The 19,497-nt window shown below is 41.6% G+C and overlaps 1 protein-coding gene across 2 annotated transcripts in view; it reads right to left on the bottom strand.

Annotated features, from left to right (window-relative positions):
- Window positions 1-2,158: 2,158 nt before the first annotated feature.
- XPO6 (exportin 6) overlaps window positions 2,159-19,497 on the bottom strand; it is a 96,974-nt gene continuing 79,635 nt past the window's right edge. For both annotated transcript variants that reach the window (XM_073636560.1, XM_073636559.1), the window contains 7 exons: window positions 17,576-17,731; window positions 16,260-16,374; window positions 12,481-12,652; window positions 10,329-10,490; window positions 9,209-9,307; window positions 8,229-8,459; window positions 2,159-2,759 (listed from right to left, as the gene is read on the bottom strand). In XM_073636560.1, the coding sequence (XP_073492661.1) occupies window positions 2,658-2,759; window positions 8,229-8,459; window positions 9,209-9,307; window positions 10,329-10,490; window positions 12,481-12,652; window positions 16,260-16,374; window positions 17,576-17,731 (1,037 nt within the window). In that variant the 3' untranslated portion in view covers window positions 2,159-2,657. The remainder of the gene's footprint in view (window positions 2,760-8,228; window positions 8,460-9,208; window positions 9,308-10,328; window positions 10,491-12,480; window positions 12,653-16,259; window positions 16,375-17,575; window positions 17,732-19,497) is intronic.

A 19,497-nucleotide genomic window follows, 5' to 3' on the forward strand; every position in this document is an offset into this window, starting at 1 on the left:
AAGCCAATCAGTTTGTGAGTGTGACTCCCCTGACATGGCAGGCCATAGGAGACTGAGAGGGCATGCTGGGAGTTATAGTCCCCCCTCTACCAGAGACTGACAGGGCATGCTGGGAGTTATGGTTTTCCCTCCCACAGACTGGCAGGATGTGTTTGGAGTTATGGTTCTCCCTCCCACAGACTGGCAGGACATGCCGGGGTTATAGTTCTTCCCCAGAGACTGGCAGGACATGCTGGGGGTTATAGTTCTCCCCCAGAGACCGAAAGGACATGCTGGCAGTTATGTTATGTTAAAGAGCTTGACTTGTAGTTTTGTTAGTTTTTTTTTTTTTTGTCAAGGTTATCTGAAAGATGGGTTTCAAATGTTTTGACAGGGGCGCACTTTCAGTGCTTGCCATAGGCACCATTTTCACTAGATATGCCCCTGCCTAGCGCCCACCCCATCCCAGTTAGAGCGCAAGACAGAGACCAGGTCTATGGCCGTTGGATCTGGTCAGCAGCCTGTCACACCATTACAAATCCCACCTGTTTTTTTTTAGCACTTTTGATATAATGTTTGCACATTTACATGCTGAGATATGACGTATACGAGTTATACTTTGTTGGTTATACAAGTTCTTAAAGGAACAGACATCTTATTTAACCACTTGCCGACCACACGCAGAAATTATACTGCGGCAAGGTGGCTCAGCTGTGGGAAACAACGTACTGGTACATTGTTTCGTGCACTAGCCTGTGTTGGTGCGCGCGGGGGGAGCCAATCAGAGGGTCCGGCGGACGCTATGTTCGCTTGCCATCCGCGATCGTTCTCCAGAGGCAGAACGGGGATCTGCCTATGTAAACAAGGCAGATCTCCATTCTGACAGGGGATGACACAGAGATCTTGTCTTCCTGCTTTGCTCTGTGTTGTCCCAGTCAGACCGCCCCCCCATACAGTTAGTAAACACTCCCAAGGAACACACTTAACCCCTTGATTGCCCATTGATAACCCCTTCTCTGCCAGTGTCATTTATACAGTGATCAGTGCATATTTTTTTTTATCACTGATCACTGTAATAATATCAGTGGTTCAAAAAAAAAACAAAAAAAAGTGCCAAAAGTGTCTGATTTGTCCAATGCAAAGTCACAGTCCCGCAAAAAAAAATAAAAATCGCTGACCACCACCATTACTAGTAAAAAAATAAAATAAAAATGCCATAAATCTATCCCCTATTTTGTACACACTATAACTTTTGCACAAACCAATAAATATACGCTTATTGTGACTTTTATTTAATCAAAAATATGAAGCAGAATACAAATTTACCTAAATTTATGAAGAAATTTGATTTTCTATCTCTGATTGGTTATGTTTTATAGCAGAACGTAAAAAATAGTGTTTTTCAAAAGTGGTCGGTCTTTTTTTTTTTTTTATAGCACAAAAAAATAAAACCACAGAGGTGATCAAATACCACCAAAAGAAAGCTCTATTTGTGGGAAAAAAGGACATCAATTTTGTTTGGGTACAGCATCACACGACCGCGCAATTGTCAGTTAAAGTAACGCAGTGCCATATCGCAAAAAATGGCCTGGTCATTAAAGGGGGCAAATCCTTCCATCCATAACTGGTTAAAAAGAGGATAAGCGCACCTGTTTTTTCCTTTTTGATTTATTGGTTACGTTTGTGTGCAGCTGTCAATATTGATCTGAGCACAGGTTTTATACAAATCTTAGTTGTATATACAGGACAGAAAATAAAGGAAAACTTCCCCAACCGGACACGGATGACAAAGAAAGAAAGAAAAAAAAATCTGACATGGGTTAACCATTTCCTACTCTATCCAAAATAAAAAGTCTTTAGACATACTTATTGCATATATTTTTAAATACCCAACTGCATCCATTGTCGTTGTCTAACCCTAGCTTGTCCATAGTTCGATGCTGCTAAATTTGGTATGAGCATCTAAGCTTAGTTACCTTGACAATAACTATGACCTATTAGTTTGACATTGGTCTTGAGAACTAGGAACACGCACAGTTGCACATTCCTCGTTCCATCGTGTAAGGTTAATTAGCGTTCCCATGGCAAGAGACAAATTTTATGCGGACTTGGGGTCATGAAGACTCAGCTTTACAGAGCAATGAACATCAGTATCCCATAAATAAAGACACTAAAGATCTAAACAAGGCATTCTTTTTATTTGCCAGAAGCAATGTTGCAATTTCACAATGGAATGATAACAAAAAGACACAAAAAAAATATATAAAAACAATACATAATAAAGTGTGTGTACTTCAACTGACTTGTGCAGATAAGTGGCCTAAATGTTTTTTTTTTCTTAAATCCAGAATTCAGTCTGTCGAGCCCGACTGGCCCAACGCATTCTCTGTAGCAGGGAATGATATTGAAGGTTTGTGAAATTGAACATTAGTACAGTTAAAATACAGGGACTTTGCCCGAACCCCCTGAACACAGGGATCAATAACACCCCTTTACACAAAGGGATTAAATGGAGTCAACAGGGGGAGGAGGCACTGAAATCTCTTGGAGAGAAAGTGCTAAAAACCATTCAAGGTTTAAAAACATAACGAGAGGATGAGTGGAGTAGCGGGTTCACATCTGTAGCAGTTAAGACCATCATTGCAGACAGGTGCGGGAAGGGGGGGAGCTCATGTCTGTCACAGCTTCACAGTTCCCGGGGGCAGGCTGTCGTTGCACAGTCTGTAATATCGCAAGTCATTGACCAAGCGATGGACGCTCTGAGTAAACGATGGCAGGTCCTGTGTGGGGAGATAAAATGAAGGTGGAAGTCAAGGGTTACAACCAGTTTTCCCATAAAGAGACCCTGTCACTAGAAGAAGTGAGGAAACTTACAGGCACCTACAGCCACAAGACACCTTTAGCAGCCTTCCACACCTTGCTATCATGGCGAAATGCTGGGCTGTTCTGACTGGCAAAGCTCCGCCACTGATGGGCTGAGATGAGTTGGAGCATTTTTCAAAGTGTAAGTGAGTGATCACTAATCTTTGGTTGCAGCTTTTCTAATACAACACACAATATTATAGTCCACCAGCACTTGAGTATATTTATAATCATGAGTTGGAGCATGCTGCTAAGCCCCCAACACACACACACACACACTCTTATGGCAAGTCACTAGGAAGGGCAGCATATCTTGCCAACAGAAATATGCAGGAGGTAGAAAGGGGCGGGAAGGCTTACGTAAGATGTGCGGAGCTTTACCTATCACAGCCGGAGATTCAGTAGTGAAAGGAAGGCGTGGGAGATTGCTGCGTGTATGTAAACCCATTAGGTACCTGTCCCCCTCCAATTAATTAAATATATTTAATTGGCTTGTGAAAAGCTGAATACACAACATATAAATCAGTGAAATGGCAGTAAATAGGGAATGTAAGGGTTTATTCCTATTTCTGTATTTGTGCTATGACCCATACTTTTTACTAATGGTAACAGTCAATGAGGTTTGTATAGATGGTTCAGACCACAATGCTGCATTGCTAACAAAAAAATAAAAATACAAATTCTTGCACAATTTCCTTAGCAGTACACGTGTTTTAAAGCGGAGTTCCACCCAAAAGTGGACCTTCCCCCTGATTTGTCTCCTCTCCCCCTCCGGTGCCACAATTGGCCCCTTTCGGGGGGGAGGGGGGACAGGATCCCTGACTAACAGGTATGTCACGGGCCGTGGCCTGTGACATCACCGCAGGGCTCCCTTCTCCTCTCCCTGTCGCCGGGCCAGTAGGAGAGAGCAGCGGGGCTTCGCGCATGCGCAGTATGGTTGCCAGCGTGAAGCCGTAAGGCTACACTGCCCAGTTCCCTTACCCGCAATGGTGGCGGCAGCACCCAACAGCTGATGGAAACATCAGCTGAGGTGCCGACATCGCTGGACTCCAGGACAGGTAAGTGCCCTATTATTAAAAGCCAGCAGCTGCATTATGTGTAGCTGCTGGCTTTTAATTTAATTTTTTTTGGGGGGGCGGAACACCGCTTTAAAGGTGGAACTTCCATCAAATTGTGAAGAGCAAGGACTGATCCTCCCTCCCTGGCTGAGTGGGCATATAAAGCTGGAGAATATCAGTAATCTGAAACGTATGATTACTTGGGACGAGGATAAAATGGAGGCATATGGGATCATGTGGACTGCATGGTCATATTGTTTGATACTCCGCTGAGTTTAAAAAGTTTGTGTCCTGAATCTCTGGGTTGCATAACCTGCAATGGAAAGGGGCTCTCTCCCATTCCCTATAACCCCCCTTTTTTCTCCAATATTTTCCTTCTCTTTCTTTTTCTTCTCGGCAACTTTGGTAGTGCTATGTGGGATTATACTCTTCTACCTAATTCAGGTCACTACCATATCCTGCTTCTAAAAATTACTTTGGATATGCAGTCATGGCCAAAAATATTGGCATCCCTGCATTTCTGTTAGACAATGCACCACTTCACCCAGAAAATTGTTGCAATTACAAATGTTTAGGCATTCTCAGGTTTATTTCTTTTGTTTGTATTGGAAGGACATGAAAAAGTGGAGAAACAAAAAGCCAAATCGGACACATTCAACACAAAACTCCAGAAATGGACTGGACAAAATTATTGGCACCTTCTCAAAATTGTAAGAATTGCATTCAAAGTTTGTGATGCTACCGTAATTTGCAATTATACTCACCTGTATCGATTACCAGGTGCTGACAATATAGAAATCACACCGGCAACCAGTTAAAATGGTGAAAGATTGACTCAATCTTTGTTTGTGTGTCTGTGTGCCACATGGAGAAGTGAAAGAGCAGCAAATAACTGTCTGAGGAGTTAAGAACAAAAATTGTGGAAAAGCATAGACAGACAATCTCAAGGTTACAAGTCCATCTCCAGAGATCTTAATGTTCCTGTGTCCACTGTGTGCAACATTGTCAAGAAATTTACAGCCCATGGCACTGTAGCTAATCTCCCTGGATGTGGACGAAAGAGAAAGATTGATCCAAGCGTTTGCCAAAACTTACCTAAGGAAGCCAAAATCTTTGTGGAAGAATGTTCTGCGAATTACAGCTTTTTGGTAAAGCCCATCATTCTGTTTTCAGAAAAAGAAATGAGGCCTTTAAAGAAAAGAATACAGTCCTTACAGTCATACTGGTGGAAGTTCACTGATGTTTTGGGGTTGCTTTGCTGCTTCAGGCGCTGGATGTCTTGAATGTGTGCATGGCATTATGAAATCTGAAAACTACCAAAAGAATTCTGGGGTGCAATGTAGAACCCAGTGTCAGACAATTGGGTCTCCATCAGAGGTCATGGGTCTTACAGCAGAACAATGACCCAAAGCACACATCAAAAAGCACCCAGAAATGGTTTAGGACAAAGCACTGGAGAGTACTGAACTGGCCAGCAATGAGTCCAGATCTAAACCCCATAGAGCACCTGTAAAGAGATCTCAAAACAGCAGTTGGGAAAAGGAACCCTTCCAATATGAGACCTGGAGCAGTTGGCGAAAGAAAAATGGTCCAATATTTCAGTAGAGAGAGAGGTGCAAGAAACTCATTGATGGTTACAGGAAGCGATTGATTTCAGTTATTTTTTCCAAGGGGTGGGGGTGTGCTACCAAATATTAAATTAAGGGTGCCAATAATTTTGTCCAGTCCATCTTTGGAGTCTTGCATGGAATGTGGCAGATTTGGCTTGTTTCTTCACTTTTGTGTCATACAAATACAAAGAAAATGAAATAAACATGAGAATGCCTAAACATTTGTAATTGCGACACATTTCTGGGCGAAGTGGTGCATTACAGTGCCTTGAAAAAGTATTCATACCCCTTGACATTTTCCACATTTTGTCATGTTTCAACCAAAAACGTAAATGTATTTTTAATGGGAATTTATGTGATAGACCAACACAAAGTGGCACATAATTGTGAAGTGGAAGGAAAATGATAGTTTTCAATTTTTTTTTACAAATAAGTATCTGAAAAGTGTGGCGTGTACATTGTCCTAAAAATTCCAATGTAAAAATAGATAATTTACTGTTAAATGCAGACCACATTTTTATGGAGCTTTCACATTCCCTCATCATATCCTGGCAGCCATATGTAGCAAGGGCAAAGATTCCAAAAGGGTGGACATTTGTTGCAGTAACGGTACAGCGCTCCAAAGTATTGACCAAAAAAAGCTCTGCCAAAGTAAAGGCGCCTTAAGAAAGACTCTCTCCATACCTTACCAAATACTGTGGGGGGGGGGAACGATACTCTCAGGAAGATCCCCCCCACCATATCTGGCCAAATGGGAAAGGGGACCTATATATCACATTTTCCTATAGTTAAAAGTAGTGTAGCACCAATACAGTTTTTTTTTTTTTACCAGCGAGTACAAGTACCAATACTTTAGGTCGAGTACTCACCGATACGGAGTAAGATACCTTTGCAGGGTGATTTGAGCCTATACAAAATGAATAGGCTCAAATCTCACTGCAAAAGAATTGCATGCAATTTGAACAGGAATGAGGTGCGGTTTCTGTCTGAATCGCATGCGGTTTCCCACACCGCTCCTGTGTGAATCCAGGCCTGTCAGTGATTTCAGCCTGCATTCACACAGGAGCGGTGGGAGGAATTGCACCGCATTCCTGTTCAAATTGTATGCTATTCTTTGAGTGGCAATTTGAGCCCATTTATTTTATATGGGCTCAAATTGCACCACAAAGGTATCGGGTACCGGAGCATTTTCACTAGTATGAACACTTGTGAAAATACTTGGTATCGGTAAAACCCCAGTCGAAAGGATAGCATTCTTTTTGTTCACCCATAAAGCCCCAATCAGTTATAACTACCAAGATATTACCTATAAGCTCATATTGCATTGGTACAGGACTCCGGTCACCCTTGGTAAACTATTCTTAAGACAAAGTGACCTTTGCTGGTGCAGCACAACACATAGAGGGACACCACTGTCCTTTTATCCGATCGTTCTGGCAACAGGTTCTACATAGAATACAACTTACAAACATTACCCTTCTTTGATGACCCTGCCCCCCCCCCCCCCCCCCCCAATCACGATTTCTGTTAAACCCAACACCTTTCTCAAAAGCATTATCTCGAGTCTTTACACCTTTTAAACACCATGAAGGCTTGCATACCAAGTCTGTGGAAACAGCAAACCTCTCCCACAGTACCACATGGTGAGTGATATACAACGGATGGAACAATCAACTTCCACCATGAAAGACCAAACTGAAGCTCGTACGGCAAGATAGTCAGAACTGTTCCCAGTAGAACTATCTACTGAATACTTACAATATTTCTTGGAAAAAAACCCTGTGGACATCTCACCCCTACCTCTTACCATAGTTACTTCCTTCTCCTTACTTTTACCCTTAACCCATTTATAAAAACAAGAATTGGCTCTCATTGGATGTCTTTGTCCTTGCAATTCTAGTGCTTTATAGCAATTAAACTATGGCACTTGATATTCAATACAATTTTCTATACCAAGTGATATTTGTCTATTGTTGTCACTATTAACATATACCATGTCTGCTTACATTTGAACGCAACTTAATGCTATGTAGAATTCTGATGTGAACCTCTAAAAAGAGGATTTGAAAAAACTAAATTTTAATAAAAAAACAGCAGCCTGCATTCAACAATAAATACCGATTTCTACATTAGCATTTTACAACAATTTTAATGGTGCATTTACCAGGAAGAAAAAAGGACAAATAATCTGTGCCTTAACATCCTGGTATTCTTTGCTACCCTTCACGATGACATGTGCACTCAACACTCCAGCCCAAGGATTTATATTGTTTACATGGTGCCATAGCCTGCAAGCCCAGTGCTTTTAGAATTGCCTGAAATCTTCTGGAATGTACAACTTTGAGATCCAAGAGTCTGCAGGCAGTAAGGGCTGCATTGTTCTCACTAAGGCGAGGAAGATGGAAGTGCAGGGACAAGAACAGCAGAAAAAAAGGGTTTTATATATAAAAAGAAAAATGAATAATGTAATCATGTTTAAGGAGGGGGCAAGAAGTAGGATTAAAGAGGGTACAAAATGAGGGTGAAGGTCCGCATTGTACTGCATGATAAAAAGGGTATGCGTGACCAAAAACACCATGCCTTCCCTTCCTAGGACTTTACTGCCATTACCCATCATCAAGCATGTTCTAACCTGACAACTTATTACACAGTGTGCATGATGGGTACGGAACCATCCACCTAAGTGCCAAGTGAAGGAAGTGCTGTGTGGGGATCTTACCCGTTCCATCTTGAAGTTTCGGCCTAGGACATTCTTCTGGTTGGTGTCCAGGCCCTGGCAGCCAGTTAGAAATTCCGGTAAGAAGGCAGAGAAGAAAGTACTGAAGTCCACAGATGCCATGTTATAGACAGCTATGCCAATCTCCTCCTGCAGGAGGTCATGGGACTTGTGAATAAGAACCTGGAGCAGAACACTGACAAACTGTGGCAGCATCATGGCCCGGAAGAGCTTCTACAAAGAGAAAAGAGAGAGTGTTAGATGACAAAGGGCTACAGCTGCTCTAGCACTAGGTGCTGTATGGAGTCTGGCAGTGTGGCTTGGTAGAGCTCAAGAAACATGGATACAAGAAAGTAAATATGCACAAGCCAAATGATCCAGCATCCAAAATAACCTAGCGCAGCACCCTGGAACTCTACCACAATGCTATGGACCACACCAATCTGCAGAAATGGATTAGTGCTTACTTTTTGAGTGAAGGGGAATATTGTTTTTTTGTTTTTTTATCTACAAAGGGACAAATTTCATAGAGTAATTTACCTTATTAAAGTTGAACTATGTCCTCCAATCAGAAAAAGTATGTGCAGCAGTTTTCTCCGGTTTTTCTCCCACCGGGAGAAGACCGTGATTATTGCTAGCAGCCTCTAGCAAAAATTGCAGGTAAAACCCGGCATGCTGGTTGTACCCAAGTTGATTGATCGGTACATTCAGCCTGCCCATACACGGTTCAAATCTCGGCTGGTTCCTGCTGAACCGGCCGGGATTCGAACTGTGTATAACCTGCCTAAGGGAAGAAAAAGCTAGAAATGAGACTAACCACAAAGACAGACAATGGGGTTGTTCCATGAAAACTGGGGAACAGAAAAATTACCAAAATAAAGTGGTCATCAGCAAACTTTTTGCGATAGGTAAAATAACACAGAAAACAAAAATACTGATATTGGTGCCAATCACATCATGGAAACTACTACACCACATCTCACCTTGTGGTACAGTTTGTGTTTGCTGTTTAGGGTCTCCAGATACCCGAGATTTTGTTTGAATAAATGTATGTCAGGCTGCAGGAAAGACTGTCCAAATGCCTAAAGAAAAAAAAAAAAGATAAAATTATGCTTCATTACATCTCACATTGTAGATCTGCAGCCTTCTACAACTAGAACAGGGGTCTCAAACTGGTGGCCCTCCAGCTGCTGCAAAACTACATGTCCCATGAGGCATTGCAAGGCTGACAGTTACAAACATGACTCCCACAGGCAGAGGCATGATGGGATTTGTAGTTTCGCAACAGCTGGAGGGCCGCCAGTTTGAGGCCCCTGAACTAGAAGCACAACTGACAGCAGGCCAGGTTTATTCAAATAGAAGGAAGACAAGTCTGGGGTGGCCACAGCTACTGATTTTACAGTGTAAGCCCAGAGATTCAATTCCCTTCCTCCAAAGCTACGTGCAGTGCTCGGAGCCAAAATAAAGTACTTTCAGAGCAGGTGAGAGCTCTGGGCCAATCAGTTACGACTCTACTCTAGTGATATGTAACTTATACTTACATTTGCTTTGCTCCAAGTGGATGAATGGAGCGGTGGAGGAGAAAAATAAAGCAGGCATGTGTTGCTGGGGATGAGCAAGCTAAAACGAACCTGTGCTTTGCCCGTGCTAGGCAAGAGCAGGTCACTTTAAGGATAACCCAAAAGAAATAGCAAGGTTTTTGATCCAAATTGATAGGGGAATAAAAGTCTTATATAAAAATCTTTATAGAGTAGTAGACAATGGGGCTTCAAGTGTCTGACCTCACAGAACGAATATCAGAAGCCTAGCCCCAAAGGGAGTGGGGAAGGTATTAAACCTCCAAGGTCTGCTCTGTCCCCCCAGTGAATAATAAAAAATATCAACCCCATGCTCCGTGACTGGGCAGAAAAACGCACACATCTGGAAAGGATAACCAACTAATTACCATGCTGCTTGCCCTAAACACAGGATTCATCATTTTATTTGGGTTAGACAATAATATAGCACCAACAATTTCTGCTTTACTGAGAACACATCATTTCACATTAGTTCTTGTCTGAAGAAGCTCACCATCTAATGTAATGATTCTAGCTTTGTTCTCACCTGCATCACTGCAACAAACTGAGCCTGATTCTCCATTGGCTCGTCAGCGCCATCACGTTGCACGCTGGCCAGGACAGAAGAGCGATAGAAATACCTCCAGTTGTGATGTAAAAGCTGGAATAATAGTTCGAACAGTTCGGCCTTCACATCTGGGGAGGGGCGCTGAAGGAAGAACCAGGTAATTACCACCCAGATGTGAGACAGGAATACATAGCAATAACGTGACTTTACAGTGTTGCATTTTAAGAGGTGAGAAACAGATATTTCCATGTGATGTACCAGATATGCTCATCTGTTTTAGGTTCATTCATACCACTGCAAACTAGAGACTTCAGTGTGGCCTGGCTAAAATCCAGAATTCCTTCTCTTTATAATTAATAAAAGTTTTTCTGATGTAGATCTATAATGTTAAATCCCCCCCACCCTATCCTGATCCTCCTGACACCGAGTACTCAGAGGGTAAAAAGGCAAAAAAAAAAAATAGGAAAATTGCAAAAAAATAAAATAAAAATAAAAAACTTCCGATACCGTCCACTGCACTGCTGATATACATGCATGTGTGTTTGTGCTCTGAGGTGCACACTCTAATGCAGTAGGCTGCGTACACTAATGTAAAGGGCCCATTTTAAAGTGGGGCCCCTAAATCCTCCCACTCTGGGAGAATGGTTGGTTTGCAAACTTCAGCAGAAGTCGCACAATTTCAAACCGTCATTTCAGTCCGGCTTTGGGGGTGATTTGATAGACATCTGTGCAGGTTTCAGGCACATATGTCTATTGAAATCGCCAAAAGTAGTGCAGAAACTACTTTTGGGAATCAGTGCAGCTCCGTAAAGTCAGTGTTGCACCGATTCGGACGGTGCCATTGCCGGCAATAGGCATGTCAAATCTACCCAATGTGAACGTAGGCTTATTATCAAAGCTTGATTGAACAAGCTGCAGTTAGAAGCCGATTGGTCATTATGCACAGCAGCACCAGACACTGTGTGCACCAGGTTTAGTAAATCAACCCTATAGTGTAATATCTTACAATATCCATTCCTCCAAGGCTGATCCTCCTGCCACAGTAATTCAATGCTCCACATGACCAGTCTGGAAAGCATTGGCCATGACACCAAAATGAGGCTTAAAGCTCCATGAATACTATGACTATAAATAGACAAACTATTAAAAATTGATGCAGTGGCTGTTAGTGTTATAATAACTGTACGCAGCATCACTGTGACCCATAAGTAATCCTTAAGGGTCCCCGCTCAGGCTATCAAGGTCTGATGAGTTGGATGCCGCTGACTGGTGAGGGTGCAGGCTGAGGAGAGGTCCGTCCAGACACAAAGCACTCTGCAGAAATAGGAAGGAGATAGCCCGGCCGCCGCACACCTCACCCGGCCTGAGTGGTTAGCAGGTAAAAGCAGCCTCAGCTCGATTGATCCAGGCCACATCCACAAAATGTTCCTTTTTTGTTTTCTTCGTATTTCTGTGTATATCACGCAGTTGAACTGCTGCTTTTCTGGGGGGTTCTTTGTGGTAGCACGGTATTTTTCTGTTTTTCTCACATCCCCAAAATGTTTTGCCCCACCCTGGGGCTTAATTATGGAGATCCACTCGGGCCGTGTGAGGTGTGCAGTGGCTGGCTATCTCTTCCTATTTCTGTATGCAGCATCAGCTACTTACAGTATACAGGCACTGTGTTCCGGCAGCGGTACAGGGACTTCCTATTCCCGGAACAAAATCAAGTTGGGCTGAGTGCTGCTCAGCCATCCATAGGAATCCTTGTATTTTTATGAATGAAGAGGGGGAGAGGTGTGTGGATGACTTCACTGCATGGATTAGTAAGGGAAATCGTTCACTTGGGTCAGCTTGGTAAAAAGGAACTATTTGAAGTCATAGTATTTCTGGAGTTAGGCTTTAAAGGACTGATTGTCCAAGAAGAGCCAGCCAATTGGCTTAAAACACTGATCCTCCCCTTTGAGTGAGATCACCTGACCAATGCCTTGTTTTGAGCATCATTAGTCTTTAAACGTTTGTGAGCTGGTAGGTAAACTACATAAAGGCTTATATCAAAGTAAGTTCAGCAACAGAACCCAGGTAACCATATAAACTGAGCAAGGGGGACAAATAAAAGACAAGTGAGAAGTTACACATGAAACACACATACCTCAGCGATAATGGGGTACAGCTGCTCCATGCACAGGGACAGTATACTGGGCAGGAACGGCTTAAAGGCCTGGCCGGGTTCCTGCACTACAACTTGCAGGATCTTAAGAAACTTCTCCACCACGTGGCACCCCGCGCTGCCCTCCTGCAGGATACTTTCTGCCAGCTGTTGCCTGCCAGGAGAGATAATGTGCGTTTCAGTCAGTAATTTTTTCAGCTGCTTTTCACAAGAGTACAAGACTATAGGAGAGGAAAGAAGGAACACACCCTGGATAATGTATGGAAATAACCTCTCCATATACAAAATTACTTTCGTCCCTAACCCTAATAAAAGTGTAAAAAATTTAACCTCTTTACATCCGCGCTATAGCCGAATGCCACAGTGCGAACCTGAATTTCCAGGAGGCCGTCATATGCAGGGCCCTGCAGGGCGCGCTGTGATCACCGAGTCACTGAGACTGGGGTGATCACAGATCCGAGTAAGGGGCCGGTCCCGGCTTGGTGATTGTTTTTTTTTTTCTCCTCACGCTGACAGCGTGAGAAAAAAAAAAGCCAATCACCGGCTTATCTGCAAGGGACATCGGTCCCGAAGAGGAAGAGGCAATTATGCCTCATCTGTGCCACCTGCCATTACCACCTGACAGTACCCACAGTGCCCACCAGTGCCACCTATCAATGCCCATGAGTGCCACCTATCAATGCCCACCAGTGGTGCCAATCAGTGCCACCTAGCAGTGCTGCCTATTAGTGTAACCGATCAGTGCCCATTATTGCCACCCATCAGTGCCCATTATTGCCACCCATCAGTGCCGCCTCATCAGCGTAAATCAATGAAGGAGAAAAATTACCCATTTTAAAATTTTATAACAAAATCTAAAAAAAAAAAAAAAAATTTTTTAAATTCGGTCTTTTTAAATTTTTTTTAACAAAAAATAAAAACCGCAGAGGTGATCAAATACCACCAAAAGAAAGCTCTATTTGTGGGAAAAAAAAGATAAAAATTTCATTTGGGTACAGTGTTGTATGACCGCGCAATTGTCATTCAAATTGCATCAGCGCTGAAAATTGGTCTGGACTGGAGGGGGGTTTACGTGCCCAGTAAGCAAGTGGTTAAAAAGAAACAGTGTAAACATAAAAAATAAAATCAACAACATACGCAAGTTGTGCACACATACAGTGGGTATAAAAAGTCTAAACAACCCTGTTAAAATGTCAGGTTTCTGTGATGTAAAAAAATAAATAAATTAATGAGACAATGATAAATCATTTCAGAACTTTTGTCCACCTTTAATGTGACCTATAAACAACTGTACAACTGAAATCTTTTAGGTGGAGGGAAGTAAAAAAAAAAAAAAAAAAAAAAAAAAATAATATATATATATATATATATATATATATATATATATATATATATATATATATATATATATATATATATATATATATATATATATATATTAAGGTTGCATAAGTGTGCACACCCTTACACTAATACTTTGTTGAAGCACCTTTTGATTTTATTACAGTACTCGCTCTTTTTGGGTATGAGTCTATCAGCATGGCACATCTTGACTTGGCAATATTTGCCCACTCTTCTTTGCAAAAGCATTCCAAATCTGTCAGATTGCGAGAGGGAATCTCCTGTGCACAGCCCTCTTCAGATCACCCCACAGATTTTCAATCAGATTCAGGTCTGGGCTCTGGCTGGGCCATTCCAAAATTTGAATCTTCTTCTGGTGAAGCCATTCCTTTTGTTTATTTGGATGTATGTTTGGAGTCGATCAAATGCTGAAAGGTGAAGTTCCCCCCCCCCCTTCATGTTCATCTTTCTAATTGAAGCCTGAAGGTTTTGTGCCAATATTGACTGGTATTTGGAGCTGTTCATAATTCCCTTTGCCTTGACTAAGGCCCATGTTCCAGCTGAAGAAAAACAGCCCCAAAGCATGATGCTGCCACCACCATGCTTCACGGTGGGTATGGTGTTCTTTTGGTGATGGAGTGTTTTTGCTTCAAACATATCTTTTGGAATTATGGCCAAAAAAGCTCAACCTTGGTTTCATCAGACCATAACACATTTTCCCCGCATGTTTTGGGAGACTTCAGATGTGTTTTTGCTAAATTTAGCCAGGCTTGAATGGTTTTCTTCTTAAGAAAAGGCTTCCATCTTGCCACTCTACCCCATAGCCCAGACATATGAAGAATACGGGAGATTGTTGTCACATGTACCACACAGCCAGTACTTGCCAGATATTCCCGCAGTGCCTAATGTTTCTGTAGGCCTCTTGGCAGCCTTCCTGACCTCGTCTTTCCATCAATTTTGGAGGGATGTCCAGTTCTTGGTAATGTCACTGTTGTGCCATATTTTCTCCACTGATGATGACTGTCTTCACTGTGTTCCATGGTATATCTAATGCCTTGGAAAATCTTTTGTACCCTTCTCCTGACTAATACCTTTTAACAATGAGATCCCTCTGATGCTTTGGACGCTCTCTGCAGACCATGGCTTTTGCTGTAGGATACGACTAAGAAAATGTCAAGAAAGACCTACTAGAACAGCTGAACTTTATTTGGGGTTAATCAGAGGCACTCTATATCATGGCAGGTGTGTACTGACTCCTATTTAACATAAATTGAATGCAATTGCTTAATTCTGAACACAGCTACATCCCCAGTAATAAGAGTGTGCACAGTTATGCAACCACATTATTAACATTTTTTTATTCTTACTTCCCCTCCCGAAAAGATTTTAGTTTGTTTTTCAATTGAGTTCTACAGTTTATAGGTCACATTAAAAAGGTGGAAAAAGTTCTAAAATGATTTCTGTGTCTCATTTTTTTTTACATCACAAAAACCTGAAATTTTAACAGGGGTGTGTAGACTTTTTATATCCACTGTATGTACACGGTGCTTGTACCCCACAGGAAGCATCGCTGCGAATGTCAGACAGACCGAGAAAAAAAAAAATTTAACATGTGGTCTATGGAGATTTTTTTAAGTATCATAGTTTGTCACCATTCCACGAGCGTGTGCAATTCTAAAGCAGGACTCGTTCGGTACCTATTTACTTGGCGTAACATTATCTTTTATATTACACCAAAAAATTGGATTATAGGATGGTTTCCTTTTTTTTTTTTTTTTTTTTTTGCATCAAAATTCATTTTCAAATTTCAAATTCAAGAAAAAAAAAAAATTGACATGCCAAATGTGGCATGTCAGGGGCTCACCTTCCCTTAAAGCGGAAGTTACATTTTGGGGTGGAACTCTGCTTAAAAAAGTGTTTTCTTTTTCAAAACTGCGCTTGAAAAACCGCTGTGCAAATACCACATGACATAAAAATTGCAATAATTGCCATTTTATTCTCCGGGGTCTCTGCTAAAAGAAAAATATAGAATGTTTGGGGGGTTCTAAGTAATTTTCTAGTAAAAAAAATACTGATTTAAACTTGTAAACAAAAAAGTGTCAGAAAAGGCCTGGAGCTGAAGTGGTTACATTGTCCTACCTACACATTGGCAGTGAAAACTGCATCAAACATTCCCACGTAAAATAAAATCTTGATATCTGACAGGGTTTCTGAGTCACAAGGGCTTTACCGACCCTGAATCCTGGATCAATAGACCCGAAAAGGTCCACTGGACCAGATCAGCAGTAGGCTTGTAATTTGGCATTAAATGTGAAACATGAAGTGACTTCACTAAAGCTTACAGGACTGCTAAAAAGAGCTTTCGGATAAGCACCATTCTCGCTTAGAACTGTGCTGGATAGACAGAGCTGTGTAATTACCTGGTGAACATGTTGAGGAAGGTTTGTATAATTTGCTCAGTGAATGGAACTCCCATTTGTACCCGAAGTCCTTGAAACAAGGCCAAGAAGAAGCTCAGCATTTCCTCTGTCACATCTATAAAGAGGGAGACAGTGGCGTGTTATCTGTGAATTTACATCAAATTCTATATTACTATATAGAGAGTTTATTTAGTATGACAGTTGACAATGAGCACTGCACCGCAGCAACCAATCATTCTTTAATGCGGTTAGGCGTTTTACAGGGAAGAAACACTTAAGTGATCGTTGTGGGTTAAGTGTACATCACTATATAACTGATGTGAATCTGGCCTGGTTAAATAGCCTATAAATATTATAATTGCTGTTGGCTTACTGTCAACACCATCTAGCGCTAAATCTTATTAAAAAAGGAACACATCACAGTAAAGATATCAGAGTGGCCACAGCAAGCTTGTTTTAATAGGTGCCTTATTTGATGCTCATCATCATTGGAAAGCCTTCAATAAGGTCCTGTAATCGGGGCCATACCAAAAGCAGGTTATGGTAGGGAGTGCAGCAGGGGTGAGAGCCTCTTCCACTCATTGCAAGACTGGGCTTTGAAATTGACAGTGCAGCCTTGCCGATTACCCCGGGAGAGCGGTGGTACACTTCAGAATCTTTACCTTGGGTGCCAAAGGACCCAACATGGTATGACTGACCCAGAACAAGCATGTAGCGAGGAAGGAGGACAGTTCAGGAGCATGCCGGCAAAAAAAAGTCTGCACATGCTAGTCTCCCATTTATACCTCCATATATTATTTATAGAAAGAAACTTATTTAAAACATGACTTCTAGATTTACAGTAACTATTATGTCGGGAGACATTGGCCAGTTCAATAAAAAACAGTCCAGTATGTCAGCCAGTCTAACAGAAGCCAGCAATTTGGCCAGTTTCTGTCAAGCCAGCATGCCAATGGCTAAGAGTCCTGACCGGAGGTGTCCTGGAGGAGGGGGCATCCCCCTGTCAGAACAACAGCTCAACAGGGGAAATCGCTGTACTAACATCTGGGTTGGGTGGGAAAAAAAAACTATTAGTGTGTACCAGGCTTAAGTCTGCATTTTACCTCTTCCCCCAGTCCAGATAAAACAAGAACCTAATTTAGCTGCTCAGAGGACTTCAGCCTGCTATGCACTCGCTGTATGCAACAGGGTGCAGGATCTGCAGTACCAGATTCCACCAGCAGGTGACATTACAAGCTGTGGTTCCAAAACTCAGTGACACCTGGGTACAACAAGAAGGGGATATTTGGTATATGAAAGTAGAGATTGCTACATACCAGACTGGTGGATGTACGCTGGGAAGAGGGTAAGTGAAAGCTGGGCTGCCTCCTGCATGGACTGGTAACAGATCTGCCGGGACTTGGTGCCCTCACTGGAGATATTCTCCACGATGTCCCTCAGCACACCCAATGTCTGACAGATCACACGCTTAGCTAGGAGAAGAACAAGACATACATGTGTAAGATCAGGACACAAAACACTTGTATGAACAGTCTAGCCAGATCTGTCAAGTTTTTATTGCTGTCTGATGCCAACTGGAGAGAGCTTCTCACTTCCTGTCCCTGTGACACCAGGACAAGGAACAAGCTGAACAGTTATAACTGGGTCAGGAAAACACAGACAGTAATAAATGACCTGAGAAAGGTGCTAACCCTTCCACATTTTACTTAAAAAAAAAAAAAAAAAAAAAAAAGGGAAAATATATCCAATGGGAAGGCTGCAAACCCTTCACAAACAAAAGAAAAAAAAAAAAAAAAGTCTGGGTTTAAACTTCAAATCTTCTTTCCTGGAAAAATGATAGATTATAAAGTGAAATAATAAACTGAGTATATGGCATTTAACAGCCATATGGCTTTCTAATCCCTATGTGAAGTAGACAGTAGACATTAGGGGTGATTTACTAAAGGCAAACAGACGGTGCACTTTGCAAGTGCAGTTGCTCCAGAGCTTTGTAAATGAGGTAAAGCTCAACTCTACAAAAGAATACCCGATCACCTACAAGGGAAAATAAATATAAATAAAATTTAATTAATAAAAAAAAAAAAAAAAAAAAAAAAGCATTTTGGCTTGCGCATGATTGGATGATGGAAATCAGCAGAGCTCCCTCTCATTGACGGAGCCCTGGAGCAACTGTACTTGTGGTGTGCAGTCTGTTTGCCTTTAGTAAATAGTCTCCAATGGAAAATATTTATGTTTTCGTGTTCCCACAAAGGAATTACAGACATATATGGCCTCATTCACATAACACAGCTGTAAACGTGTTACTGGTCATTAGGTAAGGAACCAAAAATTTCGGTGTAAATGATCGGTAAAAAGATTCAATTTTTTTAATGTGTAAAAATTGCCCTGTTTTTGTTCTCAATATATATGTGTACACATGTCCTCAGAGCAGATTTTTGGGTTTTGTGTTACAGATCTGAATGCATTACATGTTTACGCAGATGTGCGAATGTTCCCTTTGAGAACCATGCTGCTGCATTCAGATCTTAATAACTGCAAGATGTTATAACAGAACATATATAGTTCTATGCTGAGGATATTCATAGGAATGTACACGGGTTTCCCCTTGACTGGTTTCTTCACCCCCATATCTTTTCCCATAGCCAATACCAGTACCACATATCAAAATGGCTCGATGGGATAACGCCCAATAAGCCCCTAGTGGATTGTACATGCATTCCTTGACCCTATTGGTAATAACTTGTATTTTAATATACGGTTTCATTAGCTCTACTGGTATTTCCACCTAGAATGTTTAATGTTGAGATCTCCCTGTTTAACATTAGGAGGTCTTCTGTCTATGAATGTTTTAAGGGGAAAAGCATTCCTGTATATGTGTTCGGTTTAACATCCGTTTGCACTATTGTTCAAAGATTGTGCCTTGTAGGTCTTATTACTTAATAAGAATACTGAAATATAAAAGAGGAAATTCACTGAAGTGCAATGTAGGGTATTCCAGGCTTTGATCCTTGCGAAATAACCCCCCTCCAAACAGGATTAGCACACCTACAGTTTTACATGGAAGGAAATGTATTTGGACTTGAATTGGTCTTGCTGTACATGCCAAGCGATCATACTTACTTATTCTCCTATACTTTACTGGAAGACTATGCTTATAGCAACAAAGACAGCTCTTCATCAATATGTGGATAAACGAGGCCTAAGGTACTCTAGTACAGAGTAAAAAGCACATTCTGCA

This window comes from Aquarana catesbeiana, linkage group LG06, assembly GCF_042186555.1.
Source record: "Aquarana catesbeiana isolate 2022-GZ linkage group LG06, ASM4218655v1, whole genome shotgun sequence".
Taxonomy (NCBI): domain Eukaryota; kingdom Metazoa; phylum Chordata; class Amphibia; order Anura; family Ranidae; genus Aquarana; species Aquarana catesbeiana.